The sequence below is a fragment of the Corvus moneduloides genome, chromosome 1 (genome assembly GCF_009650955.1).
Source record: "Corvus moneduloides isolate bCorMon1 chromosome 1, bCorMon1.pri, whole genome shotgun sequence".
Taxonomy (NCBI): domain Eukaryota; kingdom Metazoa; phylum Chordata; class Aves; order Passeriformes; family Corvidae; genus Corvus; species Corvus moneduloides.
Genome location: NC_045476.1, coordinates 26,902,575 through 26,924,789, shown reverse-complemented (window position 1 = coordinate 26,924,789; position 22,215 = coordinate 26,902,575). Strand labels below are relative to the sequence as shown.

Sequence of the window (22,215 nt, the reverse complement as noted above, 5' to 3'; positions counted from 1 at the left end):
ATTTTCTAGCCTTTTGTGACTGTAATCAACAACAATCAGTCAAAATTTGCCAAATATTTATAAGCTGGTTTGCTCCTGTTTTTTTCTTCTCATAAAGGAAAGTATCTGAGAAGTGTCTCCATGTACGCAGTAAATGTTTCCATGGAGGCAATAAATAGCCAACATTCTGGTATGCACCCATGTCATGTGATGAGATGGGATGTTTGACTTTAACTGAGATTTTTTTCTCCTCTTCAACCCAAAGTAAATAGCTATTCAGTAGGGAGGTGCCCTCTTATGTTGTTAAACGCTTGTTTTTCCCAGAGGGCCACTTCTTTATTGCAAAACTCAAAGGTTGAGGCAAAACTGCTTGGTTTTGGTACCTTAACAGGAATGCAAATGACTACCAAAGAAAACGGCAGCTTTGATGCCATTTCTGGTGAGTGAAGCTTAAGAACAAATTCCTAGTGAATAAATGTTAATTTCAGTTTTTAGTCACCAGTTGGATGCAGTATTCTTTGAGACAAAGTGAAATTTGGTACAAGGTAGGGATAAAAAGGTGTCCTCCAACAATTCCCCTCTACTATAGAAGATAGACAAATTTACACTATAAAATGCTGCCAGCTTGAAACAGTATCTGAACCATTGTGGAGTGGCTGCTTTTAATTGATTTTTCTCTGAGGAAACTTAAGTCTTCTGTTTCTTGAAGTTTTGTGTGTTCTTTTCTTTAACAGATACAATTTAAATCTAGTTAGTCCACTTAATCATGAAGCTGATAAAGAGTTAGCAAAAAATTAATGTAAAATGGTTTCTTTTGTGTGTTAGAGACATTGAATGCAAACATAGGATTACAAGGTTTCATTTCTAAGTGTGCAGCAATAGGTAATTTTCTTTTTCCTTCTTCATTAATGCATCATTAATTGTAACGGTACTGTGGCTTAAATTTTTTGTTACCTCAAGATGTTAGGGAATAAATATAATTTCACACAGATGTTTTCAAGATTGTGCTTGATAAACTGAGATTGATCTGGAATGTATTTTCTCTGGACTCATGCTTTGGGGACTTGGGATTTTTGGTTGTGTTCGATTTTGGGTTTGTTTTGTTTTTCTGTTGGTTTTTTTTTGTTAAAAAGGAAGTTATTTTAGCATTTTGGATTGGTCAGATAGGAACCAACAGTTAAGTGCAGCCAGGGGCCAGACTTTCAAAGGATTTACTGATACGAAGTCACTTTTGTTGTCTCTTTTAGGAATATGTCTTAAGATATACTGAATTGAAAGTCTTCCATGTTTGCTTAAGTGCTAAGCTGAGCTCCAGAAATTAGTCTGTCCAGGTCTGTTGAAAAATAGTTTTTTCCTTTTTACTTGTTTGAAAACAAACCAGTGGGAGGCACCAAGTCAGAATAACAATTTAATAGGGAAATTAAAAAACAAAAGGCAGAAAACACTGGTTTAAACTGACAGAGTCAGGATACAACCTGACACCCTGTTAGTCAGGGTGGCGGTAGCAGTCCAATAAAATGGTGGCTGCAGTCCTCCTGAAGTGGTGGATATGGTTCTGTGGAAGCAGTGATCCTGTAGAAGGGGCTTCTCTTCCTTGGAAGGTCCAGTGGTGGCTGTGTAGCTCCTGTCCTCTGGAAATCCAGTGGGAAGCCGGTGTCTGTGGTGTTCAGAATCTCAGATTATATCCAGGATGGTATGCTTGGTTCCTCCCTCTGGGTGGAGCATCTCACAATGGGGTGATGAGTCATGAGGCCAAGTGTTGATTAGGCTCATTAACAGAAGATAGTCCGGAGGGAGTTATCTCTGAGTCATGCGGCAGGACAATGATGGGCCATTAACAGAAAGATAGTCTGGGGGAGGAGGCAAGGAAACACTGCCCCACCTGATTTCGACAGCTCATGAGGATGGTAATAGAATACACTGCAACCCAGGACATCCTTTTACCCAAACATATAAGTGCATTGATAAGACGGTGTCTGAAGTGAGAAATTATGTACATTTTACTTAGTGCCCTGAGACAGTGATTTCATTAGGTACCATTTGTCAGTTTTGCTGAGTTTAAACTTACAGATAAAAAGAGAATCTCCCCCAAAATGCTAAGAGCCAAGGAGTAAGAGTTACACCTTACCTAAATATTTAAAGTCTTATGTTTGAAGACAAAAAGAGATTAGAACCAGGGTTCCCTAGGCCCCTGGATTTTTTCCATAAGCCTCCTGCCTCTCACTACCTGTACTTCCATTTCTGGGCACCCTTGCCTCCACAGCCCTTGGTATCAATGTTTATAACAGTGCACAGGTTTATCTGAAGCACAGGTTGCACCTGTCAAATACTCCAAGATACTGCAGAGCCAATTTCTTGCTTTCAAAAGAAAAAATTCATTTTAATATCCTCCAATTTATTTCTGTCTCAGTGATAGGCAGTGTTGTTATCCCAAGGATTTATTCACTAGCCCTTTATCAAAAGCTTTCATTACACTTTTAAACCCAAAGACCATAGGGTGCAATTTCAGTGGTTTAATAGATGTTAATGTAGTTTATGGTACATTTAACTCTGCAGTTCTACGTTCATAAGACTGTGCAAAAGACCTCTCTTCAGCATGGTAGATTCAGGCAGTAGAAAGTAGGAGGAAGGTAACAGATGGGACTGTGAGTAGCATTATCTTAGGGGCCATATAACACTGCTTTTTCAACCAAGTCTATCTTTGCCCAGTTTATGTTTTTTTTCAGCAGGTTTGTATTTATCTTTTAGTATGTGCCTGTTTCTTAGTCACATCAGCTACAATCTATGGTTGTTAATGTTGTTAATTTAAACACTGATGTCCAAATCAGTATCTCTTCCCATGTACAGATACAACAGGAGAAGCCTCCTCACCTAATCTTACAACCTGTTTACTGGACCAGGTTGAATAAAAAGTTCAAAGAGGCAAGCCTCTGCCACAGGTGTTTTCCTTCCCTGCACCTGCTTCCTGGACAACTCTTCCTTCTTCTTTTGAAGGCAATAGGGCATCCCACCTGTTTAGCTTCATTAGACAAGGAAAAATAACCTTGATGTTATAGGTACTGGATATATTTTAACACCTTAATTGCTCGGGAGTAAAATTAGCATGGCAGCATCAGAGATTAAAAGAGTAAGGAAGAAACAATCCAAAATGCCTTAGTACAAATTAGGATTTGGCTCTTGTTTGTTCTGTGACTTTCCTAAGACCAGAAGGAGAAGCAATTAGGTCCCCACTCCGTGTCTGTACCAAAAGCATGCATACACAGAACTACCTTATGTGTCATATATATGTTTACTCTAGTAAACAAAGGAAATGTGAATAGAGGGCATTATCAGTCATGATGCCATTTATATCTGATGTAAGAGATCATAGAACCATTGCATGTGCATGAATGAGCTTGAGTTAAGATACCAAATTCATTATGATTGCCAAATGACAAATCTCTGGGAAGACTTACAGAACAAGAGACAGCATAAAATTCGTGGGAGATTCTTGGGTTTTCTAGGCTACCATGAAGCAATAGCAATCCTTTTTCTAGTGAATCCTGAAGTAATCATATTGTTCTGATTGGGTGTAATTTCTGCCCTTTTGCTGGTCTTTTAACATAATGTACCTTTCCTTTTTTTGCTGGACTTCCTTCCAGTGACTCTCTTGGTCTTGCTTGGTTGTTTCAGTTGGCCACTGCAACACGCCCTTTATAAGATAAGGATTTTGTGGTATTCACCCTTTTCTCCCCATTGACAAGCATGTTCTGTTGATTAGAAAGGCCTCATTAGTTTTTGGTTACAGCTTGTTCAAAATGTGGTTTTTTGTTATGAAGGTGCTTTGGTTAGGAAGGCTTGGTTCTATGACAAGTACTGTTTTTTGAAGGATGGCTCTTTAAGCAAATTTATCATGCTGGGATTTATTTGGACTATCCTGTAACTGTCCATTTTTTTTAGTGTCGGAGACTGGTTAATTAAACAACGTGTTAAGTTTCTGCCGTTGAATACATACAATAGATACTGAAGAACTGAGGACTTTTCCTGGAAAAGTTTCTGCAGGAAGCATCTTCTGCAAATAGTGATATGTAGAGTAATCTTTTATCTCCTTGCATGTATTTCCAAGATGGTGTTAGTACATGCACAACCACCTCATATATGTGGTGGTGGATTTTTTTCTTGACTTTGGAAAAGTGTATAATAAAAGACTAACCCTCCTGAGTCCCACAACTTTAGATTTTAATGTCTGAATTTTGAAGAGGTGCCTGTTATATTCAATAGTCTGTACAGAGTGAAGCTTAATACTCTGTAAGTGTTCTTTTAGCACTGTAGACCACAGACACATCTGATAGTAAATTGTGGTTGAATAAATTCCTCCAAACCAGGAGATTATATTTTTTTAAGTGACCAACAGAAGAATTTTAGCTGTACAAATAACATTAACAGCCTTTAGCCTAGTCAGCTCTAGTGCTTTGCTTGTTTTTTTGTGGTAAGGGAAGCTTTGCTAAAGGTAGTACAATTTGTTATCCATGTATGGATGCCAGAAAGCTGTCCTGGGCATCTCTATCCCTGCTCCAGCAGTTTCACTTATTAAGTGTTAAATATTTGTCTGTGATCCCTCCTGTTTAAAGCCTAAGTTCTTCGAAAAGATTTCCCCGGATATTGGAAAGCTTTGGATCAGACTGCTAAACAATAAGAGGAAAGTGAGAGATGGGGTAGACTGCAGGTCTGCCTGCATTTTTATCATACCTCCTCTAGATTCTGCTGTCAAACATGGGCAGAATCTAAATGCTGAAGAAGAGCACTAGTTCAAACTCCTTCCAGACTGCACAGATGGAGGCAACTTTCAGTAAGCAGAGGGAAGTTTTTTTGTCAGAACCCAATCTTATTTCTTACTGTGGACACGCTTTCTCCAGCTGTGTAAGGAGAGAGCTGCATTACTACAGCTCTCTCACATTGTTTATATTTTCTCTGCTCCTGGAGTCCCAGGCAGAAGGATCTGTCCAGTTTCTGAGATGGCCCAGAGCGGTGAGCTCTCTCTGTTGAGTAGTATGGGCTAGATACTGTTTTTCTCTACCTTATTCTGAACCTTGAAGAACATTGCCTAAACTGTTACCCATTTAAGAAACTTGGTAGACTTCTGAAGTTCATCTGAAGTTTTCTGGTGTCAGGCTATTCCCTGTGTTCCTTTCAGTAAATATGCATAAAATATTCTTTGTATGAAGAACTTTTGTTCTTAAGTCATTTAGGTACAGCATAAATTTTCCACCAAATATACATAATTTTTTACGTTAGTATATGCTTGTATTGAATGTGTGTAAATCATCTTCAATTTTTTTTGACAAGAAGTAAATACTAATTATTATCATATACGTTTACCCCATATTGCTTCTACTATTGCTCTATTACTTGAAAATAAATTACAAGTCTTTTGAGTCCCAGTGCAAAATCCTTTAAGTTCAATTAGTGAGTTGGAAAATCAAAGAGTTCTGCTAAACATATGTGTGCCTGAACTTCCCTTTTTGATATGTGTACTTGCTTAGAAACACCTGAAGATCAATTTTTTGTGCCATAGAGTGGTGGAGCAATTTTATTACAAATGGCAATACTGTGGAACTACATGGTCCATACTTAAAAAAAGGAGTAAATTCATTAGGTTGACCTTTTAGACAGCCACTTTAAGCCTTTTCACTGTGGTTCTGTACAGTTTTCAGCAACCATGTAGAGTCATCAGTGTTTTTCTGCTGCTTTATATTTAATGACCATAACTAATTTTTGCTGAAAGCCTAGCAGTGTAGTAAGAGAAATGCCATGATTCATGGTGTGTGTGCTGTTTCAGCTGTTAGAAAGAATAGTCATGAGTTCTGAATGTCAGCATTTGGAGTATGCACTTGCAAATTACCGAAGCGTTCCTGAAGATGGGCTTTGTTTTTGATAGGAATGAAGGGAGATAGTTTCACATAGTTTGGTGACTTTGAAATACCCTTAAACTTTACTTAGTGTTTTGTACTTGTGGCAATGTTCCTGTACTGTGATGTTATATTGTTCTTTTGCTGGTTATCAAAGCACAAGGTACTTCAAGTTAAGTCTTTGCTTAAAATAACTGAGAAAAGTTTGCAGAAGTATAATCAAAATGACACAATAGCTTCTGTATATTGGATGACAGTTGTAAATGTATCCGTGTATTCTTTTTGGATAATGGAACAGGTATTATTTTCTTTTGATCCCAGGTGGGTAAAAGTGGAATGATAAATTTCAGTAGTATTCTAAGGATGAGTCTGTGCTGGCTGACTCTGCCTGTGTTCCATACTGGCTGAACAGCAGCCAGCCTCTGGTCTACAAGCTTGTACTTTGTTAAGCAGTTTTTTCTTCCTCCAGTGTACCTGTAAAAACACTGAAATACAAATGTGATCCTTTTGTCTGGGAAATTAATCTTAACCTTTGCACAGATAAAGGTTCTGTGGTGTCTTAGATGTCCCCTTTTCTGCTTCTCAAAAGATTCAAGATTTAAGGACCTCATGTTTCTGTGTGTTCTGCTTGTTAGCATTTTGCTAAAAACAATCCCGTCAGTTGTTCTCCTTTCATAGTGTTTGTTCACTTTTTGTTTTTGTAGTAACATGCCTTGTTTTCTTCAGCCTCCTTTATTTTTGTTATATTCACAGACTTGAGAAACCTAGCAAACCAAACAGTTTCCTGATGACTTAGGTACTGCTCTTTCATGTTGGAAACTAGTTTTGTTTAAAATGCAAGGCATATATGAATATCAGCATTTGCTTGGGTCATGTTAAGGAAAAAAGTGATAGATGACTTCATACCTTTTTCCTTCCTTTCTAGTTAAATTCTGTTACCCTCAAATAATAATTTTTCTAAAAACTCTTTAAAAACATATTAAAGGATTGCCAGATGAATGTTTATGAACCAGAAATTGATCTCACAGCCTTGTACCAATTTACTAAATCAGGACCTACTTTTTATGTCACTGTTTGAGAGTTGCATTAAATGCAGTTCTAGGTCTCCAAATTGTAGAAAGCACCACAAAACAGCAATACCAGGTTCTAAGATGATATGGATTCACAATCCATATGTTTTCCCCAAAATTTTTGATCAGTTCATTGTGATTGGTTCATTTGGATGACCCTTCTCTGCCACTCTGCATCAGTCCAGGTACCATCTGCACTTGCAACAGTCAGCATAAAAAATTTGAAGAGGTGTCTATTGTAGCCTTGCTTACAGAATTTAAATCTATATCTGAAGTGAATGAGACTGGCACACCCAGTAATCCAGTTGCCCTCAGATGTGGGAATGTGCACATAGCCAGAAGTACCTAGTACTGCAAAAAGGTGATGCATCCCAGAAAGCCTGGTACTGATAACAGAGGAAGCAAAACCGTTTGAGTGATATGGTTAGAGAACATCTTTCTAAACACATCCATGGATAGGTTTAACCAGTGGTTATCCCAAAGCATTCTTGTGATGGAGCACCACCAGTGTCTTGGTTTAAAAGACAGGTGTCTGCCAAGGAAGGCAGAAGCCTCCCTTGAAATGGAAAACGCAACCCCCTTCCCTCTGAATTATTATAATTTTGAAATTAAGGGGCTTTCAGACAAAGATATGAGGAATAGGAATAACAGTTCTTTGCTTATATATATATATGTGTGTATAACAAGGCAAACAAACAGCAATAACTATGGCAGTAACAGCAAACAATCACAAACCCAGTCCCAGCCTTCTCGGCTGTCAGGCCCTTTTCCCCTTGGGTGCAGTTCCAGTTGCAGCCGGCAGGGGCGCTGGCGGCTCCCGGTGAGCAGGGCAGGTGCGATGGTTCCCCCGCGGCTGCAGGGGGCGCTCCGGAGCGAGCTCGGGGAGCACGTGGCACCAGTGCCCTGGGATCCCGGGGAGGGACGGAACAAAGGCTTCACAAACCCCTGGGCACCTGATCCTGGTGTCCGGCCGGACCCTCGGGAACAGCAGGGATGAGCACAAATCCCGGGTGGCAGACAAGATGTATTGAACTCCGGAGCTGCGGTAGGAGCCCCGGGATGTCTCAGTAGGCAGGGTGTGCAGAGCTACAGAGTAGCATAGGCTCGAAGCAATGGTGGGGGCAGGGCGGCTGCAGCCCGGCTCCCCAGCGGGAAGGGAAAGGCAGGCTTGGGATCCCGGGGTTTTCCCTGAGGCACCCGAGCAGATGGTGAAAAGGTCCCTCTTTTAGTAAGGTGGGGTATTAGAGTCCCAGTGCAACAGCCGCTCCAGTGAGCAAGCTCCACTCATGGTAGAAGGAAGGCAGCTGAAAGCAGAAGCCTCCAGCAGCGACGAACTCCCTCCACAAAGATGGGAGCCCTCCTCTCCCTCCACCAAGAACGCCAGCCAGCCAGGAGCTGTACCCAACCCCTTTTTCCCAGTTTAAATCTCGTGGTATCCCCCACTCTACACAAGAAAACCCAGGTGAAAGAGAGTAGCCAGATGGACCCCTCCCCCTGTGCCCAGGTCTTTTGTTTTTCTTAAGCACCCAGTAATTTGTCCCCCTGGCAATCTATATGGGGAAAATTCTTTAAGAGAAGAGAAAATAGGAGAACTTCTAAAACCCCAACAACCAAGAGCACCATATTGGTCTATATCTAGAACAATAGAATTTAAGCAACATGGTGACCTGTCTGAATGAATCTGTTTCAGGTAAACTTATCCATAGGATAAGTTAATTCATGCAGTGATGCTATTATGTTGTCTGTGTTTCTTCTGGTAATCTAGCTAAGTGCAGGTGTTAGTGTTGAGCCTCAGCCTGTATTCAAGCATGCTGAGTGTTAATGGTCCAAAATCACCAGCAAGTGCATGCAGTTCAGGCTTATGAAGGAGCAAAAGAGGCCTGTAATTGAAGCAAGGAAAACAGCAGGTATTTTTTCCTCACAGAGAACCAAAATGCAGGGAGATTAAAACTAAATTTGCATCTTAAGTGAGACTCATCAATTTGCATCAAGAGTTTTTAATATACTTTTTTTCTTTTCATATCTTTGAGGCAAATGTGGGATGTTTCCAATTTAAAAGCAATTCTGCATCATCCCAAAGGAGAGAGCCAGTTCCCTGGTTCTGGAAGAGTACTGCCAGCATAGTTTGTGCTGTGTGCTTTGTGTCTTTTATCAGAGTCCTGACTTGTTTCATGTGCAACCATTAACTGATTTGCAAGAACAGCAACACTTGAACCAAAAAATATGTACTTTCTGCATTAGGTTTGAACTTAACTTTTAACTCCTACATAAACAATGAACAGGTAGATGTATTTTGGGGATACAAGAGCCACTTTCATTCTTTGTTCAACTGAGAAGTGATTAAAGTGCTGACAGTACCTGAAATAGAAAATGAACATTGTCCAGGGGCCCAGCTGTCTGGTGGTGATGCATATGTACATTTGGAATAATGTTTAGAGCACATGTTTATGGTCTGCTCTGTGGTGAGATACAGCTGTTACTAAAGGAGGAACTAAGAGGTTCACTTCCCCTAGTTTGAGGTGATTCATTCCAGAGACAGAGAAGGTAAAGCATTCTGGGATCTGGGAGCTTGAGAACAGCAGCTGCTAAATAAAAGTAAGTGTTACTGCTACAGGACTTCCAGAAAGCTTTTCCTGCCTGAGAACTCCATTAATACATGAATTCTTGAAGATGTGGACGAGTGTCCAGCCTGATTGGTCAGTGCAGGAGAACAACTTTTTCTAGCAGCTGTTTATTTTAGGAAAAATGATGTCAGTGATCTAGAGACTGAAATTCACTCAGCTTTGTTTTAGATATTGAAACAGACTCTGAAAAGAACCACTGTAAGGGAATAGCTTGTAGACTGAATTAGCTTTCCAGCCAACATGTTTCCACTCCTCCTTGGCTGCAATAGTGCAGATTTCCTTGAAAATGATTGTCTCCTCTGGCTTCTCCCTTGTGCTTAGATTTTCAGTTGCTTTTTCTGGCTGATACAAGTCTCACAAGTCTTTAGCAAGACTACTTACCTCCAGGAGCAGAAACAGTGGCTGCAGCTCAAACAGCAGGAGTTAGAGACATTTCTGGCCTTTTTAAGCTTGGGGATTTGCCCTAACTTTGGTTTTCCTATGTGCAGAGCTTTGCTTAGAGAATATTAGTTGACGTAAATAAGCCAGTGATTGACTTTTGCAGAAAATTCCTGGTCATGCCTAGTAAGGAGGTCAGTAGCTTCACTTTGGTTCAAGAGCTGGAAATACAAACCACATATATTTCTCTATGGATTTTATAGGAGTTATACAGGAAGAGTTTGTAAGGAATGAAGGCCTGTTATTGTTAGAGAGGGAGAAAGGAAAAGACAAGCACACATAAAAAGATTTAACTTCAAAAGAATGCAGCTCAGGACTTGTCCAGGTTTGCCTGAAGGTAAAAGTATTTATTTATGAGGTTGATAAAAGATAATCCAGATCTTCTGTGATGTTTCCTGCTGCAACATGAACAAGGGTACAGTTTGAAAAAGGTTGTGTATTTGCAATCATCTTTTGTTCAGGTGGACTGCATCAGAACAGCTCTTGCTGAATTTGTGGTGTATGAGTTTACCTAGCTGGCTTTCATTTGTGTGCGTTTTCCCAAGCGGTGGGTGGACAGTGGGTAACTGTGGGGACAAGTCAAAAGGCTTAAAGACTGAAATATTTTTAACTCACAAGCCTGCCTTTGGGTATTTGGATTTCAAGGAGAGAAGTGCTGGGAAAACACAGGCTTGGAAGGATGCCACTAAATTTGGTATGCGTTAGTATTTCATGTCCTAATTTTTAAGTAAGTTGCTCTTTGTGTATCAGGTATAGGGGTGAAAATACACGCATACCCTTTGCTCTGAGATTTTCAGTTATAAGAGAGTCCCTGATACTGGGTGTGTGGGGGGGTTTTTCAGGTATTCAGATTCAGCATGGGAATGTTGTTGGGCTTCAGCCTGGGCAGTTCAGAGAGTTGAAACAGCTCCCGAGAAAAGTGGTCAAGTTGAAAGAAAGTGGGCCCCTTCGGTTTGGTTAATTAAATTCCAGCATTACTTAGGTCACCTCTGTTGTGATCTTGTTTTTTGACAGCTGTGTTACTCCCACATTGGATAAAATGAGAGCAGGGATTGAATTGTGCATGGAGATGAGGTATTGAATTTGTAAGGCCTTTGCAGTACCATTACTTAGCAAGGTGTACAGAATAAAATGTTGCACTGCTGTTGTATTTTCTCATTTTCTTTTGTCAAAATGTTCCTCTCCTACATGCATAGCTTTGCTTTTACAATTAAGTTGATTATCACCTTTTTTGGGAAAAAACATACATGAAGACCAGAGTAAAGAGAAGTCTGAAAGTCTTAGTGCAGAGGTATTCTAAAATTATGTATAAGAAAAAGGTAGAATACGAAATAAAGATGTTATATAAGAGAAGACCAACTACAAACCCTTGCATTTTGTAGATTTGTAGTATTTGAATAGTTTATTTGTCCTAGTTTTATGAACAAACAAACCACACATATATATATCTTTTATATATTTATACTTGCATATATTCATAGTTTTTATATATATAGTTTATAGTTTAATAAGACCAAGTGCAAGGTGCTGCACCTGGGTTGGGGCATCCCCCAGTATCAGTACAAGCTAGGTGATGAACAGATCAAGAACAGCCCTGCTGAGAAGGACTTGGGGGTGCTGGTGGTTGAGAGGCTGGACAAGATCCAGCAATGTGCTCTTGCAGCCCAGAAAGCCACAGGTGTCCGGGCTGCATCAAAAACAGCACGGGCAGCAGGGTGAGGGAAGTGATTCACCCCCTCCACCCTGGCGAGATCCCACCTGCAGTGCTGCATACAGCTATGGGGTCCCCAGGAAGAAAGACCGGAGGAGGCCACCAAGTTCGTTGGAAGAATGGATGGATTTCCTTATCTCCTGAGAGGAAAGGCTGACAGAACTGGGTTTGTTCAGTCTGGAAATGAGAAAGGAAAAGAGGGATGACCTAATTGCAGCCTTCCAGTACCTGAAGGGAGCCCACAAGAAAGATGGAGAGAGGTTATTTACAAGACCATGTAGTGACTGGACAGGCTTTAAACTGAAAGAGGAGAGATTTAGATGAGATATAAAGAATAAATAGAGGGTAGAGAGACACTGTAAGAGGCAGCCCAGAGAAGTTGTGGATGCCCCATCCCTAGAAGTGCTCAAGGCCAGGTTGGATGGGGCTTTGAGCAACCTGGTCTAGTGAAAGATGTTTCTGCCCATGGCAGGGGGGTTGGAACTAGATGATGTTTAAGGTCCCTTGCAACCCACACCATTCTATGATATATTGTATGATGGTAGTTAAAATTAAAAACTCCAAATTAATCTAAGAATGATTTCCTACAACTGTGCAAATCAGAAAATAATTTTGTTATGTGCAATATGCATTTTATTTTCACTATTAGAAGCTGCAAGTTTAAATATCCAGACTGCTGAGGAGCAGCTGGATTTTTGTTTAGCTGTGAGTTTAATTGTTTCTTGTCTGTTTATAAAGCAGAATGGTATTTTTTGTTTCCTGAAAAGGCAGCTGTCTATTAAAGCAAATTGTCTAGTTGCAAGTAAAATTGTTTTGACCCACAATCACAATTGTTTCCTTGTGAAATCTAATAATAATTGTATTGCTATTTAAATTTAGAGCCAAAAATCAGCAGATCCCTAACTCTTCTGTTTCTCACTTCACTTGTAGAGCCATAATATGGCTCCTAAAGTTCTAGCATAAATATCAAAAGTAATGTCTGTCAGGCTCACCATCCTGCTTGTGATCAATGAGACCTCTGTTTGGGAAGCCATTATTTCAAGAAATTGCTTTAGGGATTTTTGAAACTTGGTAGTGGACCAGACTTTCAGCATTGATGTCTTTTTTCCTAAAATGGTCTGCCCACACTGACGTGGGGTGGCCCAGCCCTGGGACTGGCTCAGGCTTTGTGCTGCTGACAGAGTTTGCAAAATTCACTCTGAAACAGTTTCTGATTGTGAAATTCAGATTTATGAGTTGTTATTTTTGTGAGCCCAGAAAAACCTGCCTGAAACAACCTTTGACGAAGTGGAGCCTTTACCTTGAGCAAAAGCCACCAGGCAAAAGAGAACCTGGCTTGGGTGCTCTGACTTTTTAAAGAAACCCTGGCAACCCCTGGCCCTGTTTCCAGCCATGGTTCTGGGTCTTAAAGAGACAATAACAATCTTGGGCACAGATAGATATGGAATAAATAAAATTTTGGTTGACCAGGAAAGGTACTTTTAAACTAACTTAAAAGCTGTCTGAAAAGTAGTTTAAGGCTAAGGTTTGTACTAACACATAAATGCAATACTTAATTTTCTGTTTGTGGGTTTTGCTGTTCTGTTTTTTTTTTTTTTTTCTAAATGAAATTTTCAGTAAACTGTACTCGTGTCTCTTCTTCGGAGTGGAAGCTTTACAGTTCACAGCTGGAAGACCCCCAAACATTTGGGGTTGCCTAACATTCCAAGCAAGATGTAGAATAAATTTGGTAATTTTGTATTAGTGGAAAAAGTACTGGACAGGGTTATCTCTGAATCTACAGAGCGCACATGTGCGAGACCCTTGGGTCAGTAGTGCACTGTCAGTATATCTGTCTTCTTGTCTGTACTTCTGCCACTATGCTTGCATGGTACTGTGTGATGATACTGGGAGGGCTAAGGGAGGGAGATACACAAAGGTTTTCCATTGCTTCCATGGCTGTACTTGAGAATTTGACAGTTTTTTTTGTACTTGTCATTTCCACAAGGAGAACCAGATCTGCATGCTAGAATGCTTGATCTGGAGTGAGGTATTTTATTTGATCTGGCTGAGCTGGAGTTCATTTTCCCTTAGCAGCCCTCACAATGCTGTGCTTTGCATTTGTAGCTGGAAAGGTGTTGATAACACACCAGTGTTTTGTCTACTGCTGAGCAGCATTGGCACAGCATCAGTGCTGTCTCTTTAACATGCTCTCCTCCCTTCCTCCCATCGAGTGGGCTGTGATGTATGGGCAGTATACTGGGAGGGAACACAACTAGGCTAAAATAGCTGACCCAAATTAACCAAAAGGATATTCCCGACCATATGATGTCAGCTCAGATATAAAAGCTAAGGGAGGGAGGAGGAAGAGGGGAATTTGTTATTTTACAGTGTTTGCCTTCCGGAGCATCCGCTCTGTGTGCTGAAGTCCTACTTTCTGGGAAGTGGATGAACATTACTCTCTGCTGGGAAGAAGAGATTTTTTTTTTTTTTCTCCTTTGCTTAAGCGTGTGCAAACCTTCACTTTTTTTCTTGCTTTAATAAACTGCCTTATCTCAACCTACTAGGTGTTTTCCATCCTATTTTTCTCTCTGGTGTCCTGCTGGGAAAGGAAGTGATAGAGTGGCTTGGTGGGCACCTGGCATAAGAGCCAAGGTCAACCCACTACAGTCTTTAAGCTGACTAGCATGTTTACAGCACAGAACCTAGTTCTGAGTAACAGAACAGTCAGACAGGAAGACTTTGTAATAGTTCAAATTTAATAGTTCTGTATTTACTTCACTGCATTCCAGTTCAGACCTGTAACTTTTTCAAGTTTATGTTGTGTCAGGATATACAACTGTTCTAATCAAAGCTGGGTTTTTATTGTTTTTTTAGTTTTTAAACTCAAAACTAAGCATACAATAAAAAAATCCACCTAACAGTTACTCCTAGTTCTGGTTGGGTTTTTTGTTTTAAAATTTTGCAATTTATTGTGGTAACTGTATAAAATACTTCCACATGAAACACCAGGTATGCTTCATTGTCCTAGAAGGTAGTGAGAGCTTATGAGAAATCACAGCATGAAAGAGCCTGAGAAACTGTCTGTTGGCTGTATTTTTGATACCTATTTTTTCATAAATATTATTTTTAAGTATCTGTATACAGATATTCAACCTCATGCATAGCAGCCCTTTTCACCATGGAATTTACACATCAAACTTGATCCACAGAGAAATTTTATAGCAAGGGGAGCTGCTTTCCTTTTTGCTCAGTCTGATAACTTTTTCTGAAAAGGAGTATTTTGGTGTTTTGCATGTGCTGTTTTTAAAATCAACATCAGACAAATGATAGTTCCTAGTCCTTAGAAAGTAAAAGATTGTGCTTTAGTTTAGGTAAAATCTATTAAAATTATCATATAACCTTTAGTATGTGTACTAGTTTGAAAACAAACCAGTGGGAGGCACCACGTCAGAATAACAATTTAATGGAGAAATTAAAGAAAAGGAAAAAAAAATCTAAAAGAAAACACTGGTTCAAACTGACAGAGTCAAGATACAACCTGAGTCCCTGTTAGGCAGGGTGGTGGTAGCAGTCCGGTAGAATGGTGGCTGCAGTCCTCTGAAGTGGTGATCCTGTAGAAAAAGGGTCTGCCCTTCCTCAGAAAGTCCAGTGGTGGCTATGTAGCTCCTGTCCTCTGGAAATCCAGTGGAAAGGGTAGTTTCTGGTGTTCAGAGTCTCAGATTATATCCAGGATGGTATGCTTGGTTCCTCCCTCTGGGTGGAGCATCTCACAGTGGGGTAATAAGTCATGAGGCCAAGTGTTGATTAGGCTCATTAACAGAAGATAGTCCGGAGGGAGTTATCTCTGAGTCATGCGGCAGGACATTGATGGGCCATTAACAGAAAGATAGTCTGGGTGGAGGAGGCAAGGAAACACTGCCCCACCTGATTTCAACAGCTCATGAGGATGGTAATAGAATACACTGCAACCCAGGACAGTATGTAAGTATATTAATTGATGGAACCTTGTCAGTGTGTCCCATAATGAAAACTTTTTCTAACCAGACCACTTTTCTTGCCATTATAAAAACCAATGAATTCATTACCATTATGAGTACAATTTCTGCATAATGCTTTTTCTAAATGGGTATTGCCTAGAAAAGCTTTGTAGTTTTGAAGTTTATAATCATGATGCCATTTTACATATATTTTGAAAATATGTGATAGAGTTGATGTTGAAATGCATTGGGCTTGCCATGGGGCTTTTGATTCTGAAACTACAACAGTTGTAGCTGATGGTTCCTTTAAGAAAAGTCTGCCTGTTCCTAAATTGTAATGGTTTAATTTTCTTATTCTCAGACTATGGGTAGGAAAAGTTTTTCAGAAACATCTGCTTAATATAAATATTTGTGTAAATGAATGTTAAATCTTTTGAAAGTAGAACTACTTACTTTACTTTCTTGGCTTTACAGACACTAGACATATTTATTCCTAAAACTTTTCTTAAGAAATAGAATTGTGCTCATTTTCAGCACTGGATAAAAATTCAGTTGCCATACTTTAACGTCATGTTGGCCTAAACCTGATGTGTTAGGTGTGATGTGTTAGATGGGAGTAAGACAAACATAGTTACTTCCGTGGAGGTTTCCACTTAAGTTCATTAGTCCTTTTTTGAAGCAAAAACATGACATGCATACCAGATCCTCCACATACGTAGAAATGTCATACTCTTAACATTTACTCATGCATTCCTTTGTGAAGAGTGTTTATGTATATTCCAAGGACTGCAGTTCCAATTAAAAGCTTGTCTTTTCCTTGCGCCACCAAGAAAAGGAGAAAATGATTCTTTGTAGTATCGTTATACCATCAAGTTATACCATCAAGTAAAAATGGATGAAGTAGTAATTACAGAATATATATATTTAAGGGAAGTATTGCTGATAGGTTTCTACCATTCTGGCTCTGAGTGGAATGCCTAGTAGCTATCTTTCAAATTTCTAGTGCTGTAATAGTGGGATTCTTTAAATTAGTATGAAGAGTTTGTGGAGCCATAAACATGCATTCAAAACAGCATAAAAAGAGAGGATTTGATCTTGAGCTACAAATGGCATATTGTATTTCCATCAAGAAAAGTGTTGTAAAATTAAAGAAGATAATGTCATCGGTGTTTGCTGTAGTTATAGAGTTGATTTAGTTTGGCAGAAACAGTACCGTTAGTGTTAATAATACTTGTGGCACGACACTAGTCATAGCCCTTATATGATGCCTTGTCCTTATCTCCTCCCTTTCCTTTTTACTTTTATCTCCACAGTGCTGCATACCCAAGGGTCCCATTGATGGCAGTCTGTATGCAAAAGTGAGAAAGAAGAGCTCTTTCAGACAGGCAACATCCCTGGTGTTCTCAGGGTGTTCATGTTACAGGCAGTCCTGATCACAGTGATCACACCCTGTCTGTCAGTAGTGATTCAGGACACTCCACAGTTTCCATCAGGACAGACAAGACTGAGGAACGCCTTGTCCCAGGAGTCAAACGGGGTCTGAGCCCACAAGAGAAGGCAGAACTGGACCGACTACTTAGTGGCTTTGGTCTGGAGGATTCTGTCAGCACCACCAAGGATATGACTGATGCTCAAAGCAACTACAGTGCCACTCACCACATAGTGCCAGCTCAAGTTCACACGAATGAAGTCACCAAAATGAAGGACAGGGAGACTGATATTCTGGATGACGAAATGCCTAATCATGACCTTCACAGTGTGGACAGCATTGGGACTTTGTCTTCCTCAGAAGGGCAGCACTCCACCCACCTAGGGAACTTTAGTTGCCACAAGAGCAGTCAGAACTCACTTCTTTCAGATGGCTTTGGAAGTAATGTTGGGGAAGAGCATCACAATGCTTTTTCTGCAGACCTGGGAATTGGTGTGGATTCCCTCTATGAGAGATCATTTGGAAGCACTGAGCCAAAGTCAACTGAGCAATTGCAACAGAATCCTTCTGTCTTACCCCATCCACAAGCCTATGGACGAAGTAACTACTCTACTCAGACCTGGGTATGCCAGCAGCAGATGGTCACTGCTCACCAGTATGGTTTTGCCCCAGAGAATGAAATTAGGGTTGGCATTCATAACACTGTGGAGAATTTGGGCGGTGTCCAGAGCCAGTCCCACGTCCCAGGCACCCCAACACGTGGCTTTAGCAGCAGAGATGCTGTGCAGAGAGGGCTAGGAAGCATGCTGGGTGCTGCAGAACCTGAAGAACATGCAAGTGCTGACATTTTTAAGTCAAGGCCAATGCCTCAGAGGAATATAAATGGCCTGGATCTAGACCAAAATTCTGGGGACTTGCCAGCTTCTCCAACTTTGGATATTGATCAGTCCATTGAAAAATTGAACAGGCTGATCTTGGAGTTAGACCCTACATTTGAACCTATCCCAACCCGCATTAACACTCTCACCAGTGACAGAAATCGAGTGAATGGCTTTACCAGCCTTGATGCACACATGGAAGAGCTTAACCGTAGTTCTGGCTTCCATGACAAATTAGAGGTCACAAACAGGAATCCCTCCTGGCATGGTAAGCTGTAATACTTTCTGAAAATAATGCTCTTTCTAGCACCTGTGTGTTCATTACATGGTATAGCAGGACCCTCAGGTCATGACTTAAAACTTTGACAATGATTATCAAGGGATTATTTCTGATGCCTTCTTAACGTAATCATCCAAGACAGGGAATCAAATTGATGTAAGATAAGTGAGTTTTGCAGGTACTTGCCTTTTGGCTTGAAAAAAGTACTGTTCAGCAAGTTCTTACCTGTTATAGATCATCTGTTGGGATTTTTTTTTCTGCTGTGAGTTTAAGTTATAAGGGACCAGAATTTGTACATTGACACATTTTTAGAAGGCATCGGTGGTGTACGTTTTTAATATTACTTTTTTTTATTATTTCCATTTAAAGTAGGAGAAAAAGTTCCAACAACTTTATCTTCAAATTTAGTGTAATGATTCTGGCATTAAATTTCTATGCAATGTTTTCACAAATAATGCAATATTTACCAGTAAAATATTTTAAGACATGCTCTTTCGGAAAGTTTTCAGTATAAAAATTTATAAGTCACAGTGCTTGTTTGTTGTCTCTGACTCTGAAATGACTGCAGCTGGTGGAATTAAATATGCAACACTTGCTGGCTCTGTTGCCTAAGTAATACTACTAGAACTAGCAGCTTTGCAAAAGGATGAGTAGTCTGCCTCTGGCTAAGTCCACTAAACCTATTATTAATGGTATACCTAAAATTTATGACAAATAACGCTCTTTCTGGTCTAACTGTCATGTTTGAAAATTTTATGTGGTCTAATTTCTCTGGCAAAACATACGCCCTTACCTTCCTTTCTCTCCTTCCCTCTTCTTCTTCCTCTTCTTGTCTCCAGTCATCGTGCAATGAAAGACTTGCTTGTGTCTCCAGGATTTAATTCAGTATTAGCCAGCATGACAAAAGATGTGCCCATGGCCTCACTGGACACAAATGAGCTGCTTCAGCTCAAGCCCAGTAGGATATGCTAAACCATTCAATGATGAATGGGCCTAACTAGTGTGTGGTGTCTGTTCACGGGCAGGCCTATGTGATCAAGGATGGTGGTGCTTGTAGAGAAGGTGAAATCACAGTTCTGTGTTTAGGAGGGTAACTGAACACGGAAGAAGTCCAAAAATCCATTATGAATATATGTGAGATGCTTCGCTGCTTATTTTCAATACACAGTATGTATTTTGTGGCATTAGTTTGTAATTCTCTTGAATCTTTCCAAATTATTAGCTGATGGACAGATAGAGATTTTTCCAGCAGGAGAGTGTTGGAAAAGGGTCTGTGGACTCCAGCGGGGGGAGGAAGAAATTGCAGTCCAGCCAATATGGTTGATAAAAGCAAGCTCCATTTATTAGCAATCCAGAGGCACTTATATAGTATACCAGCTTGTTAAGTGGCTTAAAACTTATCAAAGTGCATTTCTGCTTCTACCTAATTGGACTACATTGGCAAGCTTCTACTAGTTATGTTATGATTAAAAGAATTCAGACTTCACCCTCCCTTCTCTCCTGGTCAGTACATCTTATCTGCACAGCTGCTTCTCTTCAAAACTCCCTTTTTGTTTCTCAGGCCTGTTTCTCACACAGGGATTTTCTCATGGAGACAGTTTCTCACACTAACCTTTGCTTGCAAGCCTATTGCTTGTACAGTTCTTTTACTGATCCTATAATTCTATCAATGACCCATGCCCCTGATCCTCTAACCGTTTCCCAACAGGAGAGAACTCTTCACTTTATATACAGTAAATCTAGTGAAGTGTTGGGGTCCCTCCCTTGCCATGGAGCCCTGGGAGAGGGGCCCTGAGGGGACAGACATGGCGTTTCCCTGCCCCTGCTCAGCCTCGTTCCCATTGGTTGGTTTGTGTTTCCCTGCACGGGCAGAAGGACCCTTGGTCCCGTGACTGAAACAGTTCCTCAGCAGACCTCCAGCCATGCGGCTGGAGAAATAAACATCTCTGAAACAGCTATCAAGAATCTGCCTGTCCTATATATTTCCTTTCCACGGGACTCCTGGTTTGATATATGCGTGTTGCAGGATCCCCACTGCAACATAATGGTGGAGAATTGTGAGCAGAACGATCCCCGATCCCTAAGCGACTGATTTGTGTGAGTAAACCCTGGAAACTTTGGATTCCTCTTCTTGGTTTTGTTTTGCTGTTCCATATCTAAACTATGGAGGAACCGTGGGAAGACTCTTGGCTCTCAGAGCCACATATGGACATTTATCTTAAACTTAAAATGATTCTTGAACAACGATTTGTAAATTTTAGCTTGATTCAAGCTCAAAAAGAACTGAAACACTTCCTGGCATGGTTGTTTAAGAACTTTTTCTATGTTTCTTGGGATTTAATTATTACCAAGGGCTTTTGGAAAACCGTTTGGACACAGTTAATACCGGAGTTAAAATATATGCCAATGGAAGAATATTTTCGTGAATATTATTTAATTACCGAGAGTGTTGAGCAATGTCAGCTGTGTCTTGGCGAAGGGAAGCCTGGTGCAGGGACTGTGCGGCCCAGGCCACGTGCACCAAGCCCTCTGCGAGCAGCAGCGAGGCAGTTCCCGCGTGCGGGCGGAGCCAAGTGAGCCACAGTGCCGGCAGCAGAGCGAGGCGTGGCGGGAGCAGCGGGACCCGGCGGTGCCCGCCCGGTCCTGTGCAGTGAGTGGTGGAGCGAGCCCCGTGAACGCCCGACCGAGAGGGGCGGCGCGCGGGCGGCGCCTGGCGGCGGTGGCGGTGGAACGGAGCCGCGCCCAGCCGAGACGCGCGCTGAAGCAGGGTGCGGGGGGGTCATCGCTCGGGGGCCTGGCCGAGATGTGGGTACAGCGCCCTGCATCGGCAGCGAAGCTGCGACCAGAGGAGGCGACGCACGGAGAACTGAGCGGCGCGGCCCGGCCCGGCCCACGCAGCCCCGAACGCGACCCCGGGAAGAGCGCGCAGGCACCAGCAGCCCCGGCAATTCCAACATGGGAGCGACCGAAGGAGAGAGCAAAGACGCAGCGAGACAGAAAACAGCAGCCACTCGGAAAAAGGAAAAGATCATAGTAACTAAGATCTTAGGGATAGTAAAATGGTATAATGTTAAGCAAAATTATGGTTTTATAACAAGGTGTGACAACCAGCAAGACATATTCGTGCAGAGAACTGCTATTAAAAAGAATAACCCTGAAAAATGCATCCCAAGCTTGGGAGATGGAGAGGTGGTGGAATTCAAAATTATACAAGGTAGAAAAGGGTTACAAGCATCGCAGGTCACTGGGCCTGATGGTGTTCCTGTAAAAGGCAGTATATATGCAAAAAATCGTAGTCATGTTAGACAATATCTCCATTGTAAGCTCCCCCTACAGTCTCCCTTTCCTAATCTCACCTTTCCCTTTTACCCTATGTCCTATTACCCCCAGTGTATTCCTAATCCGTTTTTTCATCCATGGTTTCCCTCACAAAACCATGCTTTTGCCAATTGTTTCCCCAAAAATCCCTTTCCAATGCCGAGTGGGGGATGAAAAGGGGGAGGGAAGAAGTTAAACCCTCTCCTGCCTCAGTTTCCCCACAAAGCATGCTCAGAGAGTTCTGTCTCCCTTCTGTCAGCCCTAAGATGTTCCACAGAATCTGTTTGGACATTTAAAGACTCAGGAGGGTGGCTTGTTTTGTCTTGAAACTGTTCTTGTTATGTTTATCCAGTTGTTTTCATGCTCCTTTTATTAAAATAAAACGGGTGAGGTGTTGGGGTCCCTCCCCTGCCATGTAGCCCTGGGAGAGGGGCCCTGAGGGCACAGACACGGGGTTTCCCTGCCCCTGCTCAGCCTCGTTCCCATTGGTTGGTTTGTGTTTCCCTGCGTGGGCAGAAGGACCCTTGGTCCCGTGACTGGAACAGTTCCTCGGCAGAGCTCCGGCCATGCGGCTGGAGAAATAAACATCTCTCTGAAACAGCTATCAAGAATCTGTCTGTCCGTATATATTTCCTTTCCAC

At 41.3% G+C, this 22,215-nt stretch overlaps 1 protein-coding gene across 1 annotated transcript in view; it reads left to right on the top strand.

The window, feature by feature from the left end:
* The window catches only part of TNS3 (tensin 3), a 219,069-nt gene that overhangs the window by 136,711 nt on the left and 60,143 nt on the right, over positions 1 to 22,215 (top strand). Inside the window, 3 exon segments of the mRNA XM_032102957.1 lie at positions 16,983 to 16,996; positions 16,998 to 17,045; positions 17,047 to 18,244. Of these exon segments, the coding sequence (XP_031958848.1) occupies positions 16,983 to 16,996; positions 16,998 to 17,045; positions 17,047 to 18,244 (1,260 nt within the window).